General features: G+C 37.6%; 2 protein-coding genes across 2 annotated transcripts; one reads left to right on the forward strand and one right to left on the reverse strand.

Moving 5' to 3' along the window:
- The first annotated feature begins 285 nt into the window (after positions 1 to 285).
- Positions 286 to 770, forward strand: LOC145050327 (histone H4). The gene has a single exon (XM_078998598.1). It carries the CDS (start codon positions 352 to 354, stop codon positions 661 to 663), a length of 312 nt encoding a protein of 103 aa, XP_078854724.1. The 5' UTR covers positions 286 to 351; the 3' UTR covers positions 664 to 770.
- Positions 771 to 1,205: 435 nt separating this feature from the next.
- LOC145066981 (putative pectate lyase 2) lies at positions 1,206 to 25,304 on the reverse strand. Its single transcript, XM_079014216.1, is given in 6 exon segments — positions 1,206 to 1,472; positions 1,602 to 1,647; positions 2,666 to 2,758; positions 2,850 to 2,968; positions 3,213 to 3,450; positions 25,219 to 25,304. Coding segments are annotated over 6 exon segments (804 nt in total). The 3' UTR covers positions 1,206 to 1,250.
- Positions 25,305 to 25,775: the final 471 nt, after the last annotated feature.

Here is a 25,775-nt window from a genome sequence, read left to right on the forward strand (position 1 = left end):
TTTATTAATAATCAAAGGTATAAGATTACTTACTAATAAAACAAAATTAAAAAGCGAGAAACAAATCAAATTAGAAAACATTTATACATACCATATTTAGCTTAGAAAAACACCCAATAGAAATAGATACAAGAAAATCCATCTCATCAATCCACGTTCTCAAGGTATAATCCAACCGCTGATAATATTCCACACCATTTCACACGGATCACAAATTCAACCGCCAACAGTCTTCCGCCCAAATTCAAAATCCCTCCAAAAGATTTCACCTTTAAAACCACGCCGACAATTCATTGCCTGCATCACATTCTAAACCAAATCTCTTCTCTTTTATCCTCTCTCCTTGTGAAAATGTCTGGTCGTGGAAAGGGTGGAAAAGGACTTGGAAAGGGCGGAGCAAAACGTCACCGGAAAGTACTCCGTGATAACATTCAGGGAATTACAAAGCCGGCGATTCGGAGGTTGGCTAGAAGAGGCGGAGTCAAGAGAATCAGCGGATTGATTTACGAAGAGACTCGAGGTGTTCTCAAGATCTTTTTGGAGAATGTGATTCGTGATGCGGTGACTTACACGGAGCATGCTCGCCGCAAAACGGTGACTGCTATGGATGTTGTATACGCTCTCAAGAGACAAGGCCGAACTCTTTATGGATTTGGGGGCTAAGTTTCTTTATCCTTTCCAATTGATATATGTAATTGATTCGATGGATTTAAATGTTTACTTGGTGAATGATGTATTGAATCTTAATGAAATACTAATATTCTTCACAAGACCGTTTGTTTTCTGGAGTGTTGTTTTCCCTATTTCTCTTGAATGCTTGGTACTCTCTCCAGTCCATGATTTTTCTAGATTTGATCTGCATTTGTTTGAATCTCGTTTAAAAACTTTTAATTCAGTTTGACGGTCAAATGGATTCGATGCATCCAAATCTCGTAAGACCTGACCTTAAAATACTGATTTACTGTGTTCTTGGATGCTTAGCTCTCTGCCACACTGAAGTTTTGTTTTATTTCTGGGCTTGATTGGTGTATGTTTGAATTCGAATTGCTGTTGAATTGTTCACAAAAATCTTTATATTATCTTAACACATTGAATTCAAATAACTCAAATTTGTTAATCTGTGAAACAAAAGCAGAGGCTTAGGTTCATATTTCTTGATGAACTCTTGTAACCCCCAAAAAAAAAATTGTCAAATTAGATTTCGGAATTGAAGCACAAACAAGAAAAACCCAAACTGGAATTGGATCGAATCAACATGCTTTGTACTTCGTGCAACGAAGTTGCCCTGCATTTGCAGTGAGCGCAGGCACTTGAGACCCATGAGCTACCGGGAAAGACTGTGCTCTTGAATACCCAGGTGCACAGCTTCCATATCCTGATGGAATGAAATATGCTCCACCTAGAAACACATCTTTTGAAGATCTTCATTTCCAGTTCTTCTAACCATTCTTATTATTCTCCCTTTTTGTAACCTACAAAAGATTCGAATTTCAAATACCGCGCCAAGAAAATGGATGAATAATGCCGAATAATCAAATATTTAGGCACAATTTTGAAAGAAGAATGAGTGATAATCAAATCAAACTCTATAAAGATCTTACCTCTCTAATTGATTCAATTTTGGAAGCTGTATAGTAGTTCCCTTCACTAAGGTGCTGCTTGTGTTTGTTTTTTCTTAGACAAAATGTCTGCAGTCTGCGGACCACATCTGTATACCTCTGCAGTAGAAGAGGTGGACCAAACGTTTGCAGTCTGAAAAAAGAAGACTATTTGTTTTTTTAATATCCGCGGGCTACTAAAATAAACTGAAATCTAAGTAAACTGATTTTTTTAAACTTCAAAGTGATTTTTTAATATTTTTATAACTTTATTATAAATAATTAACGAATCTATATCAACTTTTATGTATTACTGTATAAAAAATAAAAATAAAAATAAAAATGGTATGAATTAATGTATATATTTAATAAATATCAACTTTGGTTGCAAAGTTATAACTAAACATTATAATTAGTGATCAAAGTTATAATTAGATCAACTTTTATATATTATTATATAAAAAATAAAAATAAAAATGGTATGAATTAATGTATATATTTGATAAAAACCAACTTTGGTTGCAAAGTTATAACTAAACATTACAATTATTGATCAAAGTTATAATTAAATCCATTAAAAACGTACCATAAATATTTTCTCGAGAAATTGACGATACTGTATTAAATAATGTTTTACAAAATTTGGCAAAAAAAATATAAGAATATATTATGATTTTTTTTTCATATTTATATAAAAAACTTCAACGATTATTATTGTAATAAATCTTTATTTATAAATTTGTCAAAAATATCATGTTCGAACGTTTTTTTTTATGTTTTGTAATTTTTTTTTCAAATTGTTTATCATTAATAAAGTTGGAAAAAATATAAATTAAAAAAAAAAACTTTAAAAATAAAGATATATATGTTTTTTTTTAGGTTAGAAGATGTCTGAAGATGTTAGAAGACTCTGATCCACATATGCGCCAAGAAGAGGGCGTGCAGACATTTTTAGGTCTGCAGTCTTCAAAAAAACAAACAGTCTGCGAAAGTTAATGTCTACGCATGGTCTGCGCGGCGCAGACAAAAGAGGTCACGCAGATCTGCAGACAAAAAACAAACACTACCTAAGTATAGTTGGATTTGCACTTCCACCAACTGCATACATATGCCATTCATCATACTTATTGTTTGCAACATGTGCATATCCAAGCCTCACCCTGAAAATTTTAATCCGTTTACGTAAGGTAAAATTACAAACTTTTTGGTAAAAGTTACCGAACAAGTTTTTAGAACATAAATTACACATACCTTGGCCCTCTTTGAACTAGACCCTCTCCAAAATGGTTATAAACTATGGTAATTTTCATGATTTTGTCTTCCATATTATTGTCGTTGTGGCCAAGTAACATGATCCGGATGGTTTTGTACTAATGGTCAATAAAAAGGTACACGAATTTGAAACTGTGATGATTGGGATATTATAGCATTTAAATTTGATTTGTATTTTAGATAATATTGTTATATTTGCTAGATTTTTCAAAGTAAGATGTTGCAATAGGAGGAACTGAAAGTATGATGTTTTAATAAACAAATAAATGAAACTACAATGCTATTTTTGCATTTAGGGATGTGTGAGATGCTATATAAGTTGAGGAATTGTTGGATGTTTACCTTATCGTGCTGAGAAAATAAGTTATTTGAGATTGTGATGAGAGTTGAAGCATGGATAATATCTATGAGTCCATCTGTGGCTCGAGTAGGGAAGCAGTGGTCAACCCAAACGTAGGATGAATCAAATATAACAATGGCATCACCATCCGAGCCGTGACGGTGGCCCAAGTGTGTTGACCAGTAGTAATGAATGATTTCGAGGACGAAATATAGTTTAAGTTGGGGAGAGTTGTAACCTCTTGTTTTGAAAAGTTCTTATTTTAAGATTGTGGACAATAAATGGATCAAAATGGAGGCCTTTGTCTTTAATGGAATGAAATTTAGACCTTATTGGAGGTGTATGATGTTGGGCAAGTGATTTAAACTTTGGATTGTTTGATGGAAGCTGAGGGGTAAAATAGGAAAGGTTAAGTTTTGGGCCTCTTACATAAATTAAGGATTTAGCTCGAGATGTTTTCGGTAATAAGTATCAAGATAGGATTGTAAAGTTTGTCGATAACTTTCTGTGGATATAAAGATCATCGAAAACGGATTTGAAACAAAGAAGTTATGGTTGTTTGAAGTTAAGCTTGAAAAAAGGAGTGTGGCAGTACGCAGGGCATACACGAGCTGGTATGTTGGGTGTACTAGGCCGAAGGGACGCATTTTTAGGGCGTTACGTTGGGCCTAATTTTAGGTACTGAGCATACCACTGCAATGCAAACGCCCTATTTTTGTGGTTTTGATCCCTATTTAAGGACTCTAACCCCTTGGGGTCCTTCTTAACATCAACCTTCGCCTTCTTGAACCTCTAACTCGAAACCCTAGCCCCCTATATCAAATCTGGAGCCTTTCTATGTGTTTTGAGTGCATTATGGATTAAAGAGAAGTTCAAGCTTGTTGAATGTTGAAGCTCAAGCTTGTGGATCCAGAGTCTGCATTGCTTTTCTCAACTCCATAAGGTATAAAGGTTGAATCTTGATGATGTATTTGTTAGATATAACTAGTTTTGGGGTTTATGAACTTTTTTGTCGCTTTAGTACATAAAGTTTGGATCTCGAAAGTTTGTGACCTTGTTATGGATAAAGTTGAAAACTTTATCCATCTAAACATCATATTGATTTGGATCTTAGAGCTGGATACTTTGACTTAATGGATTAAGTGGAGAAAGATGCATTTTTGGTCCATTTGAGACATAAATACTAGATCTTGCCATCTTGGTTGTTTTGGACCATCCTAATACATAAAGTTGGAAACTTTATCTTTTATGGAGCTATTAGGAGTCATAAAATGTGATATTGGTCTCTTTCTTCCCTCTATGCAAGAGTCATGATGCTTTGGTTTGTGTATTAAGTTAGGATTTTGGTGTATGGACTCCTTATAGCCATGGAAAGTCATAAAGTTAGAAACTTTTATAACTTATAATGTTATCTGGGACTAGATTTGAGCTTTAGACGTGAGATCTTAATGAAATAAGCACTTAATGAAGGTAAATGGAATTGGTTGGGTATGTTGGGCGTACTTGGTAGTACGTTGAGCGTACCAGGATGGAGCTCCATAACCAGAAAGGGACCTACTATGATGAGTGTAGTGACTGAGTACGTTGGGCATACTCAGTCTGTTTTGACCTCCTTTAACTTTTTGACTTTTACCAAGTTTGACCTAAGGGCATTTGTAACATCCCGAATTTCAGAAGTACGATTTAAGAGTTTAAAGTGTAATTTCGAAGAAGGGACTCGACGAGTAGGTACACTTACTCGCTGAGTCGGAGCGGGTTTGGGTCGCGAATGAAGTGACCAACTCGCCGAGTCGGAAGTTGGACTCGACGAGTTGGTACTGGGATGAGAAAAACCCTAATCTTAGGGTTTGCATCCTATTTAAAGGACTTAATGTCCTCCCCTCAGCTCCCTTAGCCGCCTTTGAGATCTAGTAAACCCTAGCTCGTGTATATAAGGCCATTGGAGGGAGATTGAAGCTTGGAGAGGTGTTCTAGTGGAAGAAACTTGAAGATCAAAAGGGTTTGCATCAAGAAAGCAGCGTAGATCCAGAATCTACTGCAGTTTTGGGCACATCTTGGAGGTAATGAGTTGTTACCTTTCCTTTGTTGCTTCTAGATTTATTCTTGAATGAGATTTGAGGCCATTTTGGTATGATTGAGATCCACTTTGGGTTTGGAGTCCAGATCTGAGGTTGCTACTTCAGATCTAGACTTGTATTGGTCCAGAAAGTCATAAAGCATCAGTTATTGAATTGTTGGTGAAGCCCTTTTGTCTAAAAACCAAGCCTTAGTGTGTTTTGGGCCTATATCTCTTTGGTTTCACGTAAAGTTTGCAACTTTATGTGAGGGATAGATTGTAGAAGGGTGGATCTACGGATTGGAGCCTCAGCATGGCTCAAAAAGCTTCTGAATGGATTGAGAACTGGAGAGACTCGGCGAGTCACATGGGTGTACTCGACGAGTTGTATGAACATGTGCATGGACTCGACGAGTTGGAAGAACAACTCGGCGAGTCTGTTGAATATTGCCTTGGACTCGGCGAGTCTGTTCGCAGACCCCAACCTCTTTTGGTTAAAGCCTTGGATTAAGTGAGTCGGTCGGCGACTCAGTGAGCCGGACAGGATGGGACTCAGAGATCATTGGACTCGACGGGTCTTGGGGCGACTCGGCGAGTTAAGTCGTATTATGGGAGTTTCTGAGTATAGGAACTCGACGAGTCATCGGGGTGACTCGGCGAGTAGAATCAACCAGGAAGGTTGACTTTGACTGAGGACTTTGACTTTGACCAATAGTTGACCAGTTTGACTTCCGAGGGTATTTTGGTAATTTTGGGTATTTATGGAATGGGTTGTTTGGTAGTGTTCTGTGGTGAAGATCGTCTCGGTGGTCGGAGCAGCTTGGTCTTATCTTTCCGGTCGGCAATTGCAGGTGAGTTCTCCTCACTATATCGATAGGGTCTACAGCACCAAGGCCGACCCTTTATCGGATGGGAATCCGGGTATTGTTTTTTATGTTATTGCTTTGCTAGATATGCATCCTGGTATTTAGAATGATGTTATGTTAATGACCTGGTCAAGGTCGGTACCCGGTATATAGGGTAATGTTATGCTAGTAACTGGTTAGGTCGGAATCCTGGTTAGGATGTTGCAATGTTATTGATATGCTAGATACATCCTGGTTTAGGATGGTTGCTATGTTATTGATATGCTAGATACATATGTTATTGATATGCTAGATACATCCTGGTTTAGGGTGGTTGCTATGTTATTGATATGCTAGATACATCCTGGTTTAGGATGGTTGATATGTTATTGATATGCTAGATACATCCTAGTTTAGGGTGGTTGTTATGTTACTAAAATGCTAGATACATCCTGGTTTAGGATGGTTGCTATGTTACTGATATGCTATGTGATATGTTAGACTGTTTGTCTGGTTAAGGATTGTTATGCGATTAATTGTTTATTGTGCATATGATTGTTTGAAGGGGGTTGGGTTGAGGCGGGTCCTACTTTGTGCTGTAGGCCAACATACCCAGGGCGGATCGGATATTCCGAAGGCCCAGCGAGCGGTCCGGATAGGATGAAGGCCCCAAGAGGGCGGACCAGACGTGAAGAGGCTCGGAGAGTGGACCAGGCCGACTGAAGGCCCGGTGTGGGTAGACCAGTCATACTGTAGACTCAGAGAGTGGACCAGGTGGATTGAAGGCCCAGTGCGGGCGGACCAATCACAGTATAGACCCGATGTGCATGTTTGTTCTATTTGCGATATGTTATGAGTATGTTTGTGTGTGGTTGGTATTTTGGGGGTAACTCACTAAGCTTTCGGGCTTACAGTTCAGTGTTTTGTTTCAGGTACTTCAGGAGAACGTGGTAAGGCGAAGGCGTGATCGTACCGCTCCTCATGTTTTATGATTTATGTGATATGATTCTGGGGAATACTCTGATGATTGAACTATTTTGAAAACAAATGTATGAACTTAATGGTTTTTGAATGAATTAAAATGTTTTAATTTGGCTCCAATTTTATGGGTGTTACAGCATTTTGGGTAATTTGAATAGTAGTTTGAGATTTGGGTCCCTATTAATTGTATAGGTAACCGATAGAGATAACTTTTGGAGCGGTGATCAGTGTAGCTATTTTTTCAAACTGTGAGGTGAGTCTCTTCACTATACTCGTGGGTCGAAGACACCAATGCTGGCCTATTGGATTATGTTTGTAGGATGACAGTGGTCTTTGTGTCACTTACTATTATGCATGTATGTGCTTGATGTCTTTATGACTCTTGATATGATTGTATGCTTAGTTGTAGGAGTGAAAGATACCCGGTACTGGTTGAAAGAGACCAAAGAGGGTAAAATAGACCCAATACCGGTTGAAAGAGACCGAAGGGGGTAAAATAGACCCAGTACCGATTGAAAGAGACTGAATGGGGTGAAATAGTGCCAATACGGTTGAAAGAGACTGAAAGGGGTGAAATAGATCCACTCTAGTTTTGAATTGTTATGTATGTATGGTATGGGGTATTTTGAGGGAACTCACTAAGCTATATGCTTAAAGTTTTATGTTTACAGTTTCAGGTACTTTTAGTTCGAAATGGAAAAGCCCGTCATGATTGCACTGCATCCACCACCATTCCGCATATTATGACATGATTTGTACTCTAGGAACTATTTTATAAATCATCAAACTTTGAGGGGTTTTGAAATGAATGAATGATGTTTATGTTGGTTTTAAAAACAAAAAATTTTACATAGTAATTTTTGGGGTGTTACATCAAGGATTCCATTTTAAAAATCCTTGGATACGGTTGAATTTCTTGTAGTAGAGGCCAATCCATTGCCACTATCGTCCGCCTTTGCTACAAACAGATCATTACATTGGGCATGTGTTCTTTTAGGGCACAAACAAAGGTGAATCCCAAACCTAATAAATGTAATGATAAAACCATAGAAATTAGAAGACATCTATTTTTTTTATGTGAATTAATTTTACCTGATGCGCAACTGTAATGAGGAAGTATAACTTGTATTTCGATTTTTTATTAGAGTAAATTACGCAAATGGTCCCTATGGTTTAGGTTAATTTGTGTATTCAGTCCCTAATTTATTTTTTTTAACTCGGAAGGTCCCTATTGTTTGTTTTTGTTACGCGCTTGGTCCCTGTCTTACCTAAAAACACTATTTTTCCCTTGGTTTTTAATTTATTTAAATAAACACACCCCTTAACCCCACCCCGCCACCTCACCTTACCTTACCTACCCCATCATTTTTACCTATTTAAATAATAGTTTTCTTAGGTAATACAGGGACCAAATGCGTAACAAAAACAAATACTAGGGACCTTTTGAGTTAAAAAAAATAAGTTAGGGACTGTAACGTCCGTAGATCCTGGCTAATCAATTTAGAGATAATAGGGGTCGAAAACGACTTTTTGGCATTAGATTATTTATAATAAATAGTCTTAACCAAGTTGTAGAATATGTCTCAAGGTTTCCGTACATATAAAGAACGCCGAAATCCGAGTTATAACGAAGAAGTTATGACCCGCCGAAGTTTTACGGCAAAACCGGCACGGCACCGGGAGGCGCAAATAGTGAATTTACGATGGAGGACTTTTTAGCCTTAGTGATCTAAACAAAAGTAGTATAATATGTTAAACCGAGAAAATCCATAAAAAGAACGCCCAAATCTGACTTCGTATGAAGAAATTATGATTTTTCTAAGATTCGGCTTAGCAGTGCACGACCCGAAACTCGAATTTTAGTTCGAGCAGTTTTTGGCTTACGCAACCTAAATGTGAGTTGAAGATCTCATTAATAAGAACTCAACGGTAAAAAGATAGACGAAAACGGAGTCCGTATGAAAGAGTTATGAATTCTTCGCGGTCATTTAGCAGTCTAATCACCTCCTACTGTTAAATTTAATATCGGTCGAGAATTAGCCGACGGAGTCTGAAAGAAAGTTGTAGATCTTGTTTTTACCTACGCGTGGATATAAATAACGTCAAAAACGAAGCTCGTATGCGAAAGTTATGGGGTTTAGAAGTAAGCAGGGTGCTGCTGCAAAAAGGGTGACGTGGCTGAATATGGGCCAAGGCTTTCTCCCCAAGGAAAGCCATCAGGTGATGACACGTGGCACTGACTCGGCGAGTCAGTAAACCGACTCGGCGAGTCCTTCAGGATTTCACCCTATAAATAGAGGTGTCGGGTTCCCTCATTTCCTCACCCCTCAACCCTCTTCTTTCTCTCTCTAAGCCTCCCTAACCCCCCAAAGCCTATGGTAACTCCCTAGCATGTGGCGGAAGCCCCAGAGCGCCCGACGGCTCCGAGAAAAGAGCCTTTCGGCTCAGGAACGCTGCTCCAGCGAAGCCCGGTTTTCGAGAAAACCCGCTGTAAGTGAGCTGTACCTATCCTATCTTTAGTATAGCTTATGTTACAATATAGTAATGTTATTAGGACCTTATAAGGAGTGTTTGGGCTATTATTATGGGTTATATAAGTATTGTTTAACGCTTATATACTAATAATAATAGCTAGACTATTAAATTAGTCTCGTCAAACGTTAGACTAAACTCTAGTGGTAATGATACTAGGTTTCGTCAAGGGATAATTGTTTTAAGAGTAACGAAGTGTTGTCCGAGTGCCGACTCACCACCTTATCAAGTGAGTGCGTAGTTACTTTCATCTTATACATAGATATGAAGTATTTTATATAAATTACATGCTATGTGTGCATATTATCTGAGTACTTGCTGTCTATGCTGGATGAACGTTTTTATACATGTTTTAAATGATTTAAACTGTATACGTATTTTATATATACAAATATGTTGGGGGATGACATGGGTAGATGAATGATGATTGAGAAAAGATGATGTGAGTAAACATAAGCAGCTATGGACTTAGTTCCTAATAAATAACACTGGCAGCTATGGACTTAGTGCCTATTGGACAAACACTGGTAGCTATGGACTTAGTACCCGATAGGAATTGGTAGCTATGGACTTAGTACCTATTAGATAAACGCTGGTAGCTATGGATTTAGTACCTGTTAGGAATTGGTAGCTATGGACTTAGTACCTATTAGATAAACACTGGTAGCTATGGATTTAGTACCCAATGAATAAACTATAGCAGCTATGGAATTAGTGCTTTACGAACGAGCATTGGTAGCTATGGATTTAGTGACAGTCCTATAACCCTGGAAGTAAGGGACTTCGGAATAAACGATTGCAGGATAGATGACTCTTAGGATAAATCCTTAAGAGTAATGAAGATAATGGGGGTGGGTATTTGGGTTGATTGTTTGATTGTTTAAACATAATAATTATATTATTGTGGGTTGAAAACCCTATGTACTCACTAGGTTTCCCAACCTGACCCACTCAGTTTATTTATATCACAAGTGTCGATACGAAGTGACATTACACAGAGAGATTAAAGAGATGTAGATCACTAGTGTAAATAAATGTAAGTTCCGTTTATGCTTATGTTCCTGTATTGACGATGACATCCCAAACGTTTTAAAATAAATAAAATACGTTTCTTCGAAAATGTTTTGATAACGTATTTATCATATTTTTCTGGGAACAAATTCCGCAACATTTTTATGAAAAGAAGTACTCTGATTTTTATAAAACATAAACAAAATCGGTCTTTTCTGGCCGTGAAAATGGGGATGTCACAGTTGGTATCAGAGCATTAGTTTAAGCGAACTAGGAATTTGTAGGAAATGTCTAGACTTAAACTTAGAATGCTAAGCGATGATTGTGAGGTGTGAGCACTAGCTTACTTTAGGAATTACGCCTAAAATGCTTTTATGTGCTAAATGATTTATGATATGCGTTATAAGATTGGATCTATGGTCTGTTGCCGACCGGATCTGGAAACCTTATGTGTTTAGGATTCTAAACGTACGACTACAATATTAGAACTAGCATGTAACCGTTTCGAAGTGATAAGGATGATTTAAACGTCAATCTTAAATAAAGGTCTAGATTCACCTTATTCGGTGTATAGATAAAGATGGCAAGGACCAGTAGCGGAAACGTGAATGCAAATGAGAATAGGAACCAACCCCCAGTGGTTCAGCAAATACCTGTTGTAGAAGAAGTTGCACCTGAGCCAGTCACCATGGCTGGAGTTCAAGCCATGATTCGGGCTATGTTATCTGAACAAAGGGAAGAAATGAGGCAGATGTTGAATAGGGACGAACCTACTATGCCCATTGAGCAACCTGAACTGATTCCCGAGCAATCGGAGGAAGGGAACTACAGCCGCCAAGTGAGTCAAGTAGGGACTCAAGGTGAATGAAGGGATGGCCCGAAAAGGAGAAACGACAAGGATGGGCGAATATACAAGAATTTCTTAGGTGCGAAACCACCAAGTCTCTCAGGAAACCCAAAGCCGGTTGAGATTATGGATTGGATCTCCGAGATGGAGATGGTGTTTGAGAGTTGCAGCTGTAGCGAGAAACAGAAGACTGTATTCACAGTAAGACAACTGAAAACAGGAGTCTTGAGCTGGTGGAAGCTACTGGTAGATACGATGCCACGAGGAGAAGCCCTAAGGATGTCTTGGGAAGAATTTTTGGAACAGTTGAAAATGCAGTATTGCTCAGAGATAGATCTGATAGACCTGAACAACGAGTTTCAGAACCTGAAGAAAGGGAAGATGAGTGTTGATGAGTACGCCACCGCATTCACTGAGAGGATGAAGCTATTTCCCTACTTGGTTCCTACTGAACTCTCCAAGATTGATAGGTTTGCTAACGGATTACCCACTGACTTTGGCCCAATGGTCAAAATGGCAACTACCTTGAAAACAGCTGTTAGGGCAGCTAAGAACGTAGAGGCCCGGATAAGAGAAAAGGGTCTAGAAAAAAGATAAGGCAAGAGAGAAGCGAAAGTTTGAAGGATCTTTAAGGTCCAACAAGGAAAGCAAATTCTCAAAGCTTGGAAGAGGAGATGGAGGTGAAGCGAGATGGTGTGATAAATGCAAGAAGAAGCATTGTGGGAAGTGCAACGAAGAAGTGACTTGTTACAAGTGTGGAAGGACTGGTCACTATTCCAAGGACTGCACACATAATGATAAAGTATGCTACGGATGTGGAGGCAAGGGGCACATGTCCAGAGACTGCCCGAGGAAAAAGAAAGCAGCAAGACCAGAAACGCCACCAAGGCCAAGGGCATTCCACATGATCCTCGACGAAGCGGAAAACAACGCAAGGAACCAAGGATAAGGAATCTATACCCGAAGATCGAGTTACGAGGTAGCCTAAGAGATAAAACCACAAGATGTAGCCTCTTAGAGGCATAGTCTAGGGTGAACTTGAACACCTATGTAATAGTTTCAAGAAATAATAAAATTTTGGTTTTGTTATTTGGTGTGTTAAACTGCTATGTGATTTTCTTGAATGGTGACTTGGAAAACTGCGAGACAATACTTGGGACGAGTATGAGTAGGTGTGAAAGGTAGTAGATGCATATACTACCAGAAGCACATGACTCACGCTTGGATTAGGGAAAGTCACATGGCTACCAAGAAACTAGTAATTGATTTCGTTTTATTCAAGTATGTTGTTACCATTGTTTCGGTAATGACTAAAAAAAATTGTTATTCCGACCCTAGTGGTCATAGTAAATTGAGTCCGACTAAGACGAGTATGTTACATGGTTCAGAGAACCAAGTCCGATGTAGTATCTGACTTAAGCTAGAAGATTGAAGTGAAAGACAATCAAAGCGATCAGTAGAGGTATCTGGATAGTTACTTGTAGCTAGGAATGCTACCTTTTAAGATGTGGTTATATCACATTAGAACATGAAGGGAGGTATATTATGTTCTGGAAATTTGACTCTAAAAGACCCGAGTCTAAGCGTTGCAACATACGATGTTAGGTCATTACAATACGAAACATCGGTCCATGGTAGTAATCCTAAGATTGTTAAGAGGAAGAAGCAGTCTCCAGTAAGGATCGAGATTGTGACTTGAAGGTCATAATTCGGAGTCCAACGTGAGATAGGGAGCGGGTCCAAGATTGGGCACCGCCTGTAGTCAGGAAATCTTGGAGTTAAATACTCGTTTGAAGAAACATCAAAGTTACGGTTATTACTTAGGATGAAGAGATAACGTATGGAGTCATCATGTGAGCCCTGTTTCTTTGATGATTCCAGGACGTAATCATCCTAAGGGGGAGATAATTGTAACGTCCGTAGATCCGGGCTAGTCAATTTAGAGATAATATGGGTCGAAAACGACTTTTCGGAAAAAGATTATTTATAATAAATAGTCTTAACCAAGTTGTAGAATATGTCTCGAGGTTTCCGTACATATAAAGAACACCGAAATCCGAGTTATAACGAAGAAGTTATGACCCGCCGAAGTTTTACGGCAAAACCGGCATGGCACCGGGAGGCGCAAATAGTGAATTTACGATGGAGGACTTTTTTGATGGGTTTTGGTCCTAAGAAAATCCTATGTGCTCATATAAACCCTAATGCTTGGATCTAGGTTTCTCTATTGTACATGCAAATTATCCAAGACTATAAACCCTAATTCTGGCATTCAAGTAATCATATTAACATGAGAATAGGTTTAAGATGTTACCTTGATTGTTATGTAGCAATAACAATCCCAAATCTCCTTGTATTGACTTTGGAAGGCTCAGAGTCACAAGTGTCACTCCTCTAATGGTTCACAAACACCATAAGCAAGAGGATGAAAAGGAGAGAGGATGGAGGCTGCCCAAAAACGTCTACAAACCCTAGAGGAGTCTTGTCCATGTTTTTGGTCATAAGGGATCTCTTTATATAGGAGGCAATTAGGGTTATCTAACAAGGAAACCCTAATTTGGATGCTTAAGCCCTAAGCAACCCATGGAGCCCTTTCCTTAAGGCCTTGGACGATTTCAAATGGGCTTCCCCCATAGAATTCGTCCACCTTATAATAAAAGGCAATCTATGGCCCAAATTGCAATTATCTTATAATTACAATTCCAGTCCCTTAAGTTTAATTAATCTATTTTAGTCACAAAACTAATTACCAATTAATTCTTGACTAATATTAATTAAACAATATGATTTCTCCTTTAATATATTATTCTCATAATATATTAATAAATCATATTTAATCCTTTCTCTCCATAATTCATCCTATCAAGTTGATTTGGTGAAGGCAACCCAAAAGGACCATTCACCATCGGGTCAAGTACATACCAAAATAGTTATGGACTTAGACACTAATCCAACAGTCTCCCACTTGGATAAGTCTAATAACTATTCTGCGTATGACTTCAGATCCTGATCTGCAATCGTAGCTTTCCAAAGCCGCTGTCAACTCTGATCTTATCAGATACGCGTGTCCTTAGATAAGGGATCATATATTCCTCCATTCTAGATATCGTATGAGATATGATTTCAAATCATTCTCTTTGTACTATATCTCGATTCCCGATTCATGACGACTAACTAATTGAACAAATCAAATTAGCCCTAGCCCGGCCGAGCATTTACGTTTGTCATCACTAAATCATCGAGGGGCCCAAAGATATCGCTTTTATCCTACTTTGGATAAAAGGAACGGATAAACTTTGATACAATGCTTGCTTGCACTTACTCATCGAATCACACACAACAATATGTTTTATAACACCAAGTTACTAGTGCGTTTACATATTATCAATGTGCAACCGATTTGCAAGATACAACTCACACATCTCGGTTTCAAGAATATAAGATGTTATCGTCTCACCAATCACTCGTGATACAATTCATGGAGTGATCCAAGTGAGCGTGGGTTTAATCCAATGCTCAAATCATATTCATAAGCACTCATGAACATTGCAGCAAACATTTGCTTATGTCTAATACTCTTTTAGACAATCCACACACCAATTCACGACAATCTTCATTCATATCTACTTCCAACATATGAACGACTGTGGCCCGTTCGAATAATTCGATTATTCTTAATAAATTCAATTATTCTGGAAGTCAAAACATGTAAATGTGAAACACAAGAATAATACTAATCCCATATGGCCTCAAACCTTTGAGTATAAATAAAACTCCTTTTATTTATCACCATATCGATTACTCATTATTTGTCGTTTCGGGTGATCAACTTCTTACTTGAATTATTACACTTTTCCCATGCTCTTAGCATGCACACAATGTTTACCTATGGTTCTTACTTTTGTGAAATAGATCAAATTGAACACATTTCCAATCATTATCATTTCACAACTCCAAATCCTTTTTCATAAGTGAGAGAATATCAAATTCTTGTTACTTATAAAATATGCTAGATTCTAACATTCTATGCAATGATGCTTTGGTAATGTCACTGCACCAAAGTCACAAAGACTATTGCCAATGATATTACAAAGTCCTTTATCGGACATTGTTACAAGACAATTCCTCAGATATGATGTCTCTCACTCAAAGTACATTCCTTTGAACATCCTTTTGCATAAAGGTTTCTAATCTAGACATAGATTTTCAATATTCAATTCCCAATATAGACACGCTTCCATATTTTCCATATGACAACTCATTCTAAATAGAATCTCATCTATTCGTAATGATGTCGATATGGTCCATCCAATATGGAAACATTTCCATAATTTCCATATGACAACTTATTCTTAATAGAATCTTTTCTATTCATAATAATGTCGATATGGTCCATCCAATATCATGCTTCCAACTACTCACAAGCAACCAATCCTCGTCAAACTTTGGATTGTCCTTTGATAGTTGTTTAATTATTTTAGTCAAAACCAATTCTAGTCCCTTTTCCCTCTAAATGCGCTCGACATTTGGAAAATTTTAGAATGGTCAAACATTAAAGCATTTGCAATCGATCCTATACCCGAAGCGTACGGGACACGACACATAATGTTTTATTTGCTATGTTCTCAAAATTCGAATTGTGAAGAGGAATGTCGTAATCATAATCGAAATTTTAAGAACACACTATGTTTCTTTGACTAAGTTATTAACATTCCACAACCTAAGCCTTTAGATTTGAAATGAAGCATAATATTCTCTCCCTTACTTATAGCAAAACAACTTTACAACCCTTACAACTTTGCAAGGTATAACTCTTGTTTTCTATAATTAATATTGCCAACTTGCAATACGTGCCTTAATAATCATACAATCATAACATTTATGCTCCCACTATCATGATGATTATTATAAAACATAACACTTATGCTCCCATCTTAACTTTCAGAAAAACAATACCTATTGAATTTCTTAAGTCCATGTTTCTAATACTTAATGCTTTGATAACCTTTTATCAAGGCTTTTTGAACTTATACACCTTTGCCTTAGATAGTTCATATGTGTGTCTAAACAATTAAGACTAATTGCCAAACCTCACAATTCAAATCATGGAAAGGGATACCGTAACCATAATCGAATTCGAGAATGCAATTTTACAATCACTATCTTCTTAAAATCTTTCTTAGTGAAAGCATTTTCTCACAATCATTTTCATGAAGGAGGAAATCTTATGACACTTAGATTTAAACGGTGTATTTGTTCCTATCCATGTGAATTTGTTAAAACCAAAGTTTACGACAAATTCAAACTCATATGGATTGAACTTTCTTAATCTCGATTTCTTGCCTTATGGTAGCACAGCTGCCCACCATGTCTTCCAAGTAGTTGAGCAACTCACCTTTTCTTATCAATGTACTTTCCATTTATCAAGGTCCTTGCCTTTTATGCATTCAAATGAGAACTCATAGGACTCATATGCATAATTAACTCAAGTGGAACGGAACAGAAACAAAATAATGTCAACACGATAGGTTGTAAACCTCAACTCGTGTGCTAATGATGATCGATAAGGTCTATTTGATTTGTTCTTGAAACCTTCCAAGACCAATAAGACTCCCACTGACTCCTTGACATATAAGATTCTCTTGTCAACAACCATTTCTTGACAAACAAATAATCAAGAGTTAGTGTAGCTTTTATCAAACACTTCATAAATTGGTCCTAGTTGGTCTTTGTCTTATCCAAGACATCACAACTTTCCACATTTGATGAATGTTATAAACCTTCTTAATACTTATCACTCAATTTCGCAATCTTAACTCTAAGACTTATTTTTGGAACGAAGTATGATTGACTTCTTGATTTAACCATTTCTTCAATTCTTGATTCCTCTTCTTAGACATACAATTGTACTAAGACTCACTTAGAGGATCAATTGAGATATGGTTCTTAATCATTAAGACCCATCATAAAGCATAAAAGATACTCTCCCTTCTTCTTAGAATGGAGAAACTTTTATCTTTCTGCCTACTTGATTCTTCTTATTCGTTCTACTATTGATTTAAACCTTTTTCAATCAATCTAGAATTACACTTAATCTTGTAAGTATAATCACATTTACTAAACCTTTAGTAAATCATGACGAATATCTTTGTTACTCTTATGGTAGACTTGATCAACACATAACTTTGTGTACTCGATCTCTTAGTCCTTCACTTGACACTTTGTCAATGAATTAGTCTAATTTCCAAATATGAAATTTCTCATTCATCGTGCAACCAAGTTGCATGATTCCAAGTTTCTGTCCAATTGAAACTTGGGCGATGAGAAACTCTCCATATTTGGTAAATTCTCGACTTTCCATAAATAACATAATAAGAACCAAATCCATTATTGCTAATATTCAGACATCAATTTTTCATATATGCCATTGCAAGGATAAATAAACAATATAAAATCAAAATTTATTTTATTGCGGAAAATTTGTCCTTACAATGCAATTCATTGAAAAACTATGTTAATACATCTTTCTTAGCAATCTAATTCTAACTCTAAGTAGTAGCTCAAGAATCTAATCTTCGAGAAATGCGATCAAAATCCATTCCTTCACGGTTAGATTCTGCTCACTTCTTCCCTTAAGCTTCCTTTCTTTTCTTCGATCCTACAAAACATCAATTGTAATCTTATCACATTATGTATTAAGAATCTAGAATAGAAGCTTAAAAGAGTTAGTTAATGGATTTTACCTATATTAGATCCATACGTTTCGATTCTCCCATCTCTTAGATCTCTTAGGTAAATGGGGCAGCTTCGTCTCCAATGCCCTTTCTCTTGGCAATAAAAGCAAATTGACTCTTTTGGAACATGACATGGAACTACTTCAGACATTGCCTTTCTCTTATGATCAAACTTTTCGATCATAGCATGTCTTTCGTTGCCATTGTCTATATCCATAGAGGTCTTGAAGGCAGATTCACCAATCAACTTTGCCTTTCCATTGCGCCAAAACATTTCTGATTCAGCAGCAATAAGCATATAGGTGAGATTTATAAGGGTCACGTCGCGGTTCATCATATAGTACTCTCTCTTACGAACTTACTATATGAATTAGGAAGTGACTGAAGAACCCAATCAACAACCATTTTCTCACAGACAACGGATCCCAACATTTTTAACCTATCAATGTGTGACTTCATCCCTAGGACGTGTGCACACACCGACTTTCCTTCTTTATGTTTACTTGCCAAAAGGGCTAGAGTGATCTTGAACTTTTCAAGCCTTTGAACTTGTGGGTTAGGGAGAATTATTGGAGGAGGTGGAGGAAGTGAAGCATGATCTCTTGTTCCTCGATCGAATCGTGGAATATCATCTTCATGTGGAATGCTTGTTCCACGGGATTTGAGAAGACCATAGTTGTCAAACTTTGACATCTACAAAATGGGAGAAAACGAATTCAAGTTAGTTGATTGATTGAGGACTTAGTAAATCACCCAAATGAGATACTAAGGCTAGGACCCAACACAATATTCTACAACTCGGGAGAGGGATGCCGTAACCCTAATTGCAGAACATTTGAAGGTAAGTGAATGACGATTCACTAATTTACACCATGAAAAACGAAAAAAAATTTAAGTTTTAAATCTATGAAAACTCCTAGATCCTATGAGATTCATTGAACATTTCAATGGCATGTTTAAATCTCGATATGCCCCTCTAGTTTGTGACTGGGATGCCGATGATCACAAAGTGGGTGTGAATAACCATGCAAACTTACATGGTGCCCTCACATATTACAGTCACCTATTCGATGTGCCGGTAAACCACACACGCTCCACCGAACTATGACAAACATTTAGTCACCCTTTGCTACCTTTGCTCATAACCATTTAGTGTGCCGATAAACCACACACACTCCACTAACGTCTTTGCAAGGGCACAAAGTGTAATTTCATGGAATTGCATCAATTCACTTTTGCCTAAGTAACTAAGATTGGGAATTTTATGAAAACATTTAGTTACTTTAATAATTCATTATACTTGTAATGGAAGGTTTCGTCCTATCCTACCCGTTCGGCTAACGACCCTCCACTAGTCAAGAGTGCGGTGGGTAAGAGTGGATATCCATTCAATCGCCATTTTGTAGGCAATTTCCTTAAACACCCCTTATAGACCAGCTTCGTGAATGAGGCCTACTAACGGTAACACTGACTTTTACTCATACATATATATAATGTTAGACTTTTAATGTTATATATATAGTATATGGTGTATTTTACACTTTTAAAATACTAGGTGGTTTAATTTAACAATTATACTTTTAATTCAATTAAACTGTTAACCTAAACTTTTATGGATTTATTAAACTTCTTTTAATTATACACCTTAATTAATTAATAAAACCATAAGGGTGTGATTTGAACTTTTCAAAACAATACTAGGGTTTTAGAATTTAACATTCCTAAAATAAACCTTTTTAATCAACTTTTAAATTCCAAAACTTGAGGGCAAGTTTTGAAACATTTCAAAACATTAGGGTTTAGAATTTAAATATACATCAAAATTAAACTATTAGTTCAAAATTTAAATTCCAAAACTTGAGGGCAAGTTTTGAAACCTTTTTCAAAACATTAGGGTTTCAACTATTTAAATTTCAAAACAACAAAAACTTTTGGGTTCAAATTTAAACTATAAAACCTAAAGGGGAAAATATGAAACTTTTCATAACAACAACGATCAAATAACAAATAATCTAAATTAACAATTAATCACATAATTATCCATATTTGATTTATTTAATGATTTCTTGCAAAACAATTTATCAATTTAATCAAAATAATTAATCAATTATCACATAAGAAAACAAATATTTTATTAATTGATAAATATCTTCAATTAGATCAAGAATATAGTCATATATATCAAAAAATCGGATTTATATTGATCTGATATGATAAGGCAAGTATCCTCAAGCAAAAACAACAAGAAATCCCTGTAACAACCCGGATTTCCAGGTATCTTTTATTCATATATTTTTGGTGTTTTGTGAGGGGACTCGGCGAGTTGGAGCTCAAACTCGCCGAGTAGGATCGCGGTTCTGGACGCGGGTTCGCGCCTGGACTCGGCGAGTCCGCGCTGTTTAATGAAACCCTAATTTCCCGGTCCTAAGCCCTATTTAAAGGACCTTATGGCCCTTCATTGCGACTACCTTGACCTTGAGAGCACCAAAACAGCTGAGAGTTCTTGTGAGTGAGATAAGAGGCCATTATTCACCAATTTTGTGTGTGTTTGCAAGAAAGGAAGGGGAAAGTCAAGCTAGAAGAGTTGGGGAGCTTGGATCTACTTCCATTTCGTCAGAGGAAGCTTCTTGAGGTATCATTCGGAGCTTATTCTCGTGTTTTTGTTGATATGGTCAAATCTAGGGTTTCTTCATGCCTTGTTTGCCTTGTATTTGGAGTGTGAGAGGTCCCATGGGGATATGGTACCTAGATCTGGACCTTAGTAGGTCCAGAGAGTCCCAAATGCCATGCTTTATGTCCTTCCTTTTGGGTTGGAGAGTTAGGTTGCCATTTTAGAGGTCATTTCTTCAAAAGAATCCTTGTAGGCGTTGCATGGTAGCCAAGACTGTGACTTTACATGATGAATGTGCTTAGGAGGGCCAGATCTATGAGTTGATGGAGCGGATCTGACCTCAGAAGCGAGATTGAGTTGATGCATGGCATGGACTCGGCGAGTCCGAAGAACAGACTCGGCGAGTAGCATGAAGATTGACCTTGACCACTCAGCGAGTGGTCTTGCCGAGTTAAGGGTCGACTCAGTGAGTCGGGGAGAGTTAGAGAGGGTTGACAGGTGGACTGAGTCGAGTTGGAACTCGCCGAGTTGTTCTTGAGACTCGGCGAGTTGAGTCGTGGTGGCCCCGCGATTCATGCCAGGTGGGACTCGTCGAGTTTGGGGTGTACTCGACGTGTCAGGAGAGGATCCTAGAGAGTCAGTGACCACGTATAGGCTCGCCCGAGTCGCCCTAGTGCACTCGCCGAGTCCGGTCAAAGTTGACCGTTGACTGTTGACCAGAGTTGACCAGTGTTGACTTGATAGGCGTAGTCAACCTTAGTGGTAAAAGTGTTAATTAGAGATATATGATGTTATAGGAGGATTATAGCTCGGAGGATCGAGCACGAGTGATTTCCAGGATTCGCGAGTTATCGAGATATACGAGGTGAGTCTTCTCACTATACTTTACCTTGAGTAGGTAATTAGAGTTATGTGACAGAGTATTTGTATGCTATATGTATGTTATGTGTTATACTGCATCATTTCTATGTGATTTATGTTGTGCATGTTTATAGAGTTGGAACCGGAAGGTTCCCAGAGTTAGAACCAGTGGGTTCACAGAGTAGGGTCTACGGACCCACAGAGTTATAGCCTCGAGTGGCTAATATGTGTTATGTGTGGTATATTGGGAAACTCACTAAGCTTTGTGCTTACAGTGTTAGTGTTGTTTGTTTCAGGTACTAGTGATGACCGTGGGAAGGCGCCGGCTTGATCTGTACACACGTATGGGATTTTTATGATATGTGATCTTGGGATTTTGTATGATATGGATTGGAGTTTTAAACTTGATGTTTTATGAAAATTAAATGAAAATGTTTTTATATTATGCGAAAAATTATTTTAAATTCACGGTGTTACAATCCCGGTTTTCCCTCTCACTGACCAGCCGACTCGTCGAGTCAGGCATGGACTCGTCGAGTTCAGCATGAACTCGGCGAGCTCATCTAAAAAACTCGACGAGTTCAGCCTCCAGAAACACAAAAATCAATTTTTTTCAAGATACAAAGCATCAATACAATAGAAACCAATCTAGGCTCTGATACCACTTATGGGTTTTGGTCCTAAGAACATCCTATGTGCTCATACAAACCTTAATGCTTGGATCTAGGTTTCTCTATTGTACATGCAAATTATCCAAGACTATAAACCCTAATTCTAGCATTCAAGTAATCATATTAACATGAGAATAGGTTTAAGATGTTACCTTGATTGTTATGTAGCAATAACAATCCCAAATCTCCTTGTATTGACTTTGGAAGGCTTAGAGTCACAAGTGTCACTCCTCTAATGATCCACAAACACCATAAGCAAGAGGATGAAGAGGAGAGAGGATGGAGGCTGCCCAAAAACGTCTACAAACCCTAGAGGAGTATTTTCCACGTTTTTGGTCATAAGGGATCTCTTTATATAGGAGGCAATTAGGGTATCTAACAAGGAAAACCCTAATTTGGATGCTTAAGCCCTAAGCAACCCATGGAGCCCTTTCCTTAAGGCCTTGGACGATTTCAAATGGGCTTCCCCCATAGAATTCGTCCACCTTATAATAAAAGGCAATCCATGGCCCAAATTGCAATTATCTTATAATTACAATTTCAGTCCCTTAAGTTTAATTAATCTCTTTTAGTCACAAAACTAATTACCAATTAATTCTTGACTAATATTAATTAAACAATATGATTTCTCCTTTAATATATTATTCTCATAATATATTAATAAATCATATTTAATCCTTTCTCTCCATAATTCATCCTATCAAGTTGCTTTGGTGAAGGCAACCCAAAAGGACCATGCACCATCGGGTCAAGTACATACCAAAATAGTTATGGACTTAGACACTAATCCAACATTTTTAGCCTTAGTGATCTAAAAGAAAGTAGTAGAATATGTTAAACCGAGAAAATCCATAAAAAGAACGCCCAAATCTGACTTCGTATGAAGAAATTATGATTTTTCTAAGATTCGGCTTAGCAGTGCACGGCCCGAAACTCGAATTTTAGTTCGAGCGGTTTTTGGCTTACGCGACCTAAATGAGAGTTGAAGATCTCATTAATAAGAACTCAACGGTAAAAAGACAGACGAAAACGGAGTCCGTATGAAGGAGTTATGAATTCTTCGCGGTCATTTAGCAGTCTAATCACCTCCTACTGTTAAATTTAAGATCGGTCGAAAATTTTCCGACGGAGTCTAAAAGAAAGTTGTAGATCTTGTTTTTACCTCCGCGTGGATATAAAGAACGTCAAAAACGGGGCTCATATGCGAAAGTTACGGGGTTTAGAAGTCAGCAGGGTGCTGCTGCAAAAAAGGGTGACATGGTTGAATATGGGCCAAAGCTTTCTCCCTAAGGAAATCCATCAGGTGATGACATGTGGCATTGACTCGGCGAGTCAGTAAATAGACTCGGAGAGTCCTTCAGGATTTCACCCTATAAATAGAGGTGTCGGGTTCCCTCATTTCCTCACCCCTCAACCCTCTTCTTCCTCTCTCTCTAAGCCTCCCTAACCCCCCAAAGCCTATGGTAACTCCCTAGCACGAGGGGGAAGCTCTGGAGCGCCCGACGGCTCCGAGAAAAGAGCCTTTCGGCTCAGGAACGCTGCTCCAGCGAAGCTCGGTTTTCGAGAAAACCCGTTGTAAGTGAGTTGTACCTATCCTATCTTTAGTATAGCTTATGTTACAATATAGTAATGTTATTAGGACCTTATAAGGAGTGTTTGGGCTATTATTATGGGTTGTATAAGTATTGTTTAACGCTTATATAATAATAATAATAGCTAGACTATTAAATTAGTCTCGTCAAACGTTAGACTAAACTCTAGTGGTAATGATACTAGGTTTCGTCAAGGGATAATTGTTTTAAGAGTAACGAAGTGCTGTCCGAGTGCCGTCTCACCACCTTATCAAGTGATTGCATAGTTACTTCCATCTTACACTTATATATGAAGTATTTTATATAAATTACATGCTATGTGTGCATATTATCTGAGTACTTGTTGTCTATGCTGGATGAACGTTTTTATACATGTTTTAAATGATTTAAACTGTATACGTATTTTATATATACAAATATGTTGAGGGATGACATGGGTATATGAATGATGAGAGAGAAAAGATGATGTGAGTAAACATAAGCAGTTATGGACTTAGTGTCTAATAAATAACACTGACAGCTATGGACTAAGTGCCTATTGGACAAACACTGGTAGCTATGGACTTAGTACCTGATAGGAATTGGTAGCTATGGAATTAGTACCTATTAGATAAACGCTGGTAGCTATGGATTTAGTACCTGTTAGGAATTGGTAGCTATGGACTTAGTACCTATTTGGTAGCTATGGATTTAGTGTCAGTCCTATAACCCTGGAAGTAAGGGACTTCGGAATAAACGATTGCAGGATAGATGACTCTTAGGATAAATCCTTAAGAGTAAAGAAGATAATGTGGGTGGGTAATTGGGTTGATTGTTTGATTGTTTAAACATAATAATTATATTATTGTGGGTTGAAAACCCTATGTACTCACCAGGTTTCCCAGCCTGACCCACTCAGTTTATTTATAGCACAGGTGTCGATACAAAGTGACATTACACTGAGAGATTAAAGACATGTAGATCACTAGTGTAAATAAATGTAAGTTCCGTTTATGCTTATGTTCCTGTATTGACGATGACATCCCAAACGTTTTAAAATAAATAAAATACGTTTCTTCGAAAATGTTTTGATAACGTATTTATCGTATTTTTCTGGGAACAAATTCCGCAACATTTTTATGAAAAGAAGTACTCTGATTTTTATAAAACATAAACAAAATCGGTCTTTTCTGGCTGTGAAAATGGGGATGTCACAGGGACCAAGCGTGCAAATTACCCCAAACCATAGGTACCATTCGTGTAATTTACTCTTTTGATTAAGTATCACCGCCTCAACGCCATCGCAACACCACAACACCGCCATGTTGTTTCCTTATTCCTTTTACAGTCTCTTGTTGCTTTGCTGTTCTCCATGTTCTGATTTTCATTACAAATCATCAAATATTTAAAAGCACCAAAACCCACAATTGATTTTAGAAATCATAAAATTTCAAAAATAAATTACCAATTCACAAAATGAAATCGCTGACCACCTAAACCGTGAACATTTAAGATCACAAAGACACTTGAAGACTTAAAAATGTTACCAAAAAGTTAAAATCTTTATGCTTTCCCCCGCCTTCCTCGGTTCCTCAATTGAGAGATAAATGAAATCTAATAATGGAATTCAAACATTAAGGAAACAACAGTAACGCATGGCAAAGAGATACAATTTCGAGTTCGGACGTGAGACATAGAGAGGGTAAACAATGAGCGAGAGAAGGTGGCGATGTATATTTACAAATAAGGAAACGATGCACTCATAAATGGAGTCGTGGGAGTGGAGAGTCTTTCTTATATTCTAATCAAATAAACCTCACGTAACATCCCGAGACCAAGTATGAT

Source organism: Lactuca serriola, chromosome 1, assembly GCF_051521515.1.
Source record: "Lactuca serriola cultivar US96UC23 chromosome 1, Lser_US96UC23_V15, whole genome shotgun sequence".
NCBI classification, from domain to species: domain Eukaryota; kingdom Viridiplantae; phylum Streptophyta; class Magnoliopsida; order Asterales; family Asteraceae; genus Lactuca; species Lactuca serriola.

Coding starts and splice junctions, on each gene's coding strand:
- LOC145050327 (XM_078998598.1), top strand. CDS start 352: ATGTCTGGTCGTGGAAAGGGTGGAAAAGGACTTGGAAAGGGCGGAGCA.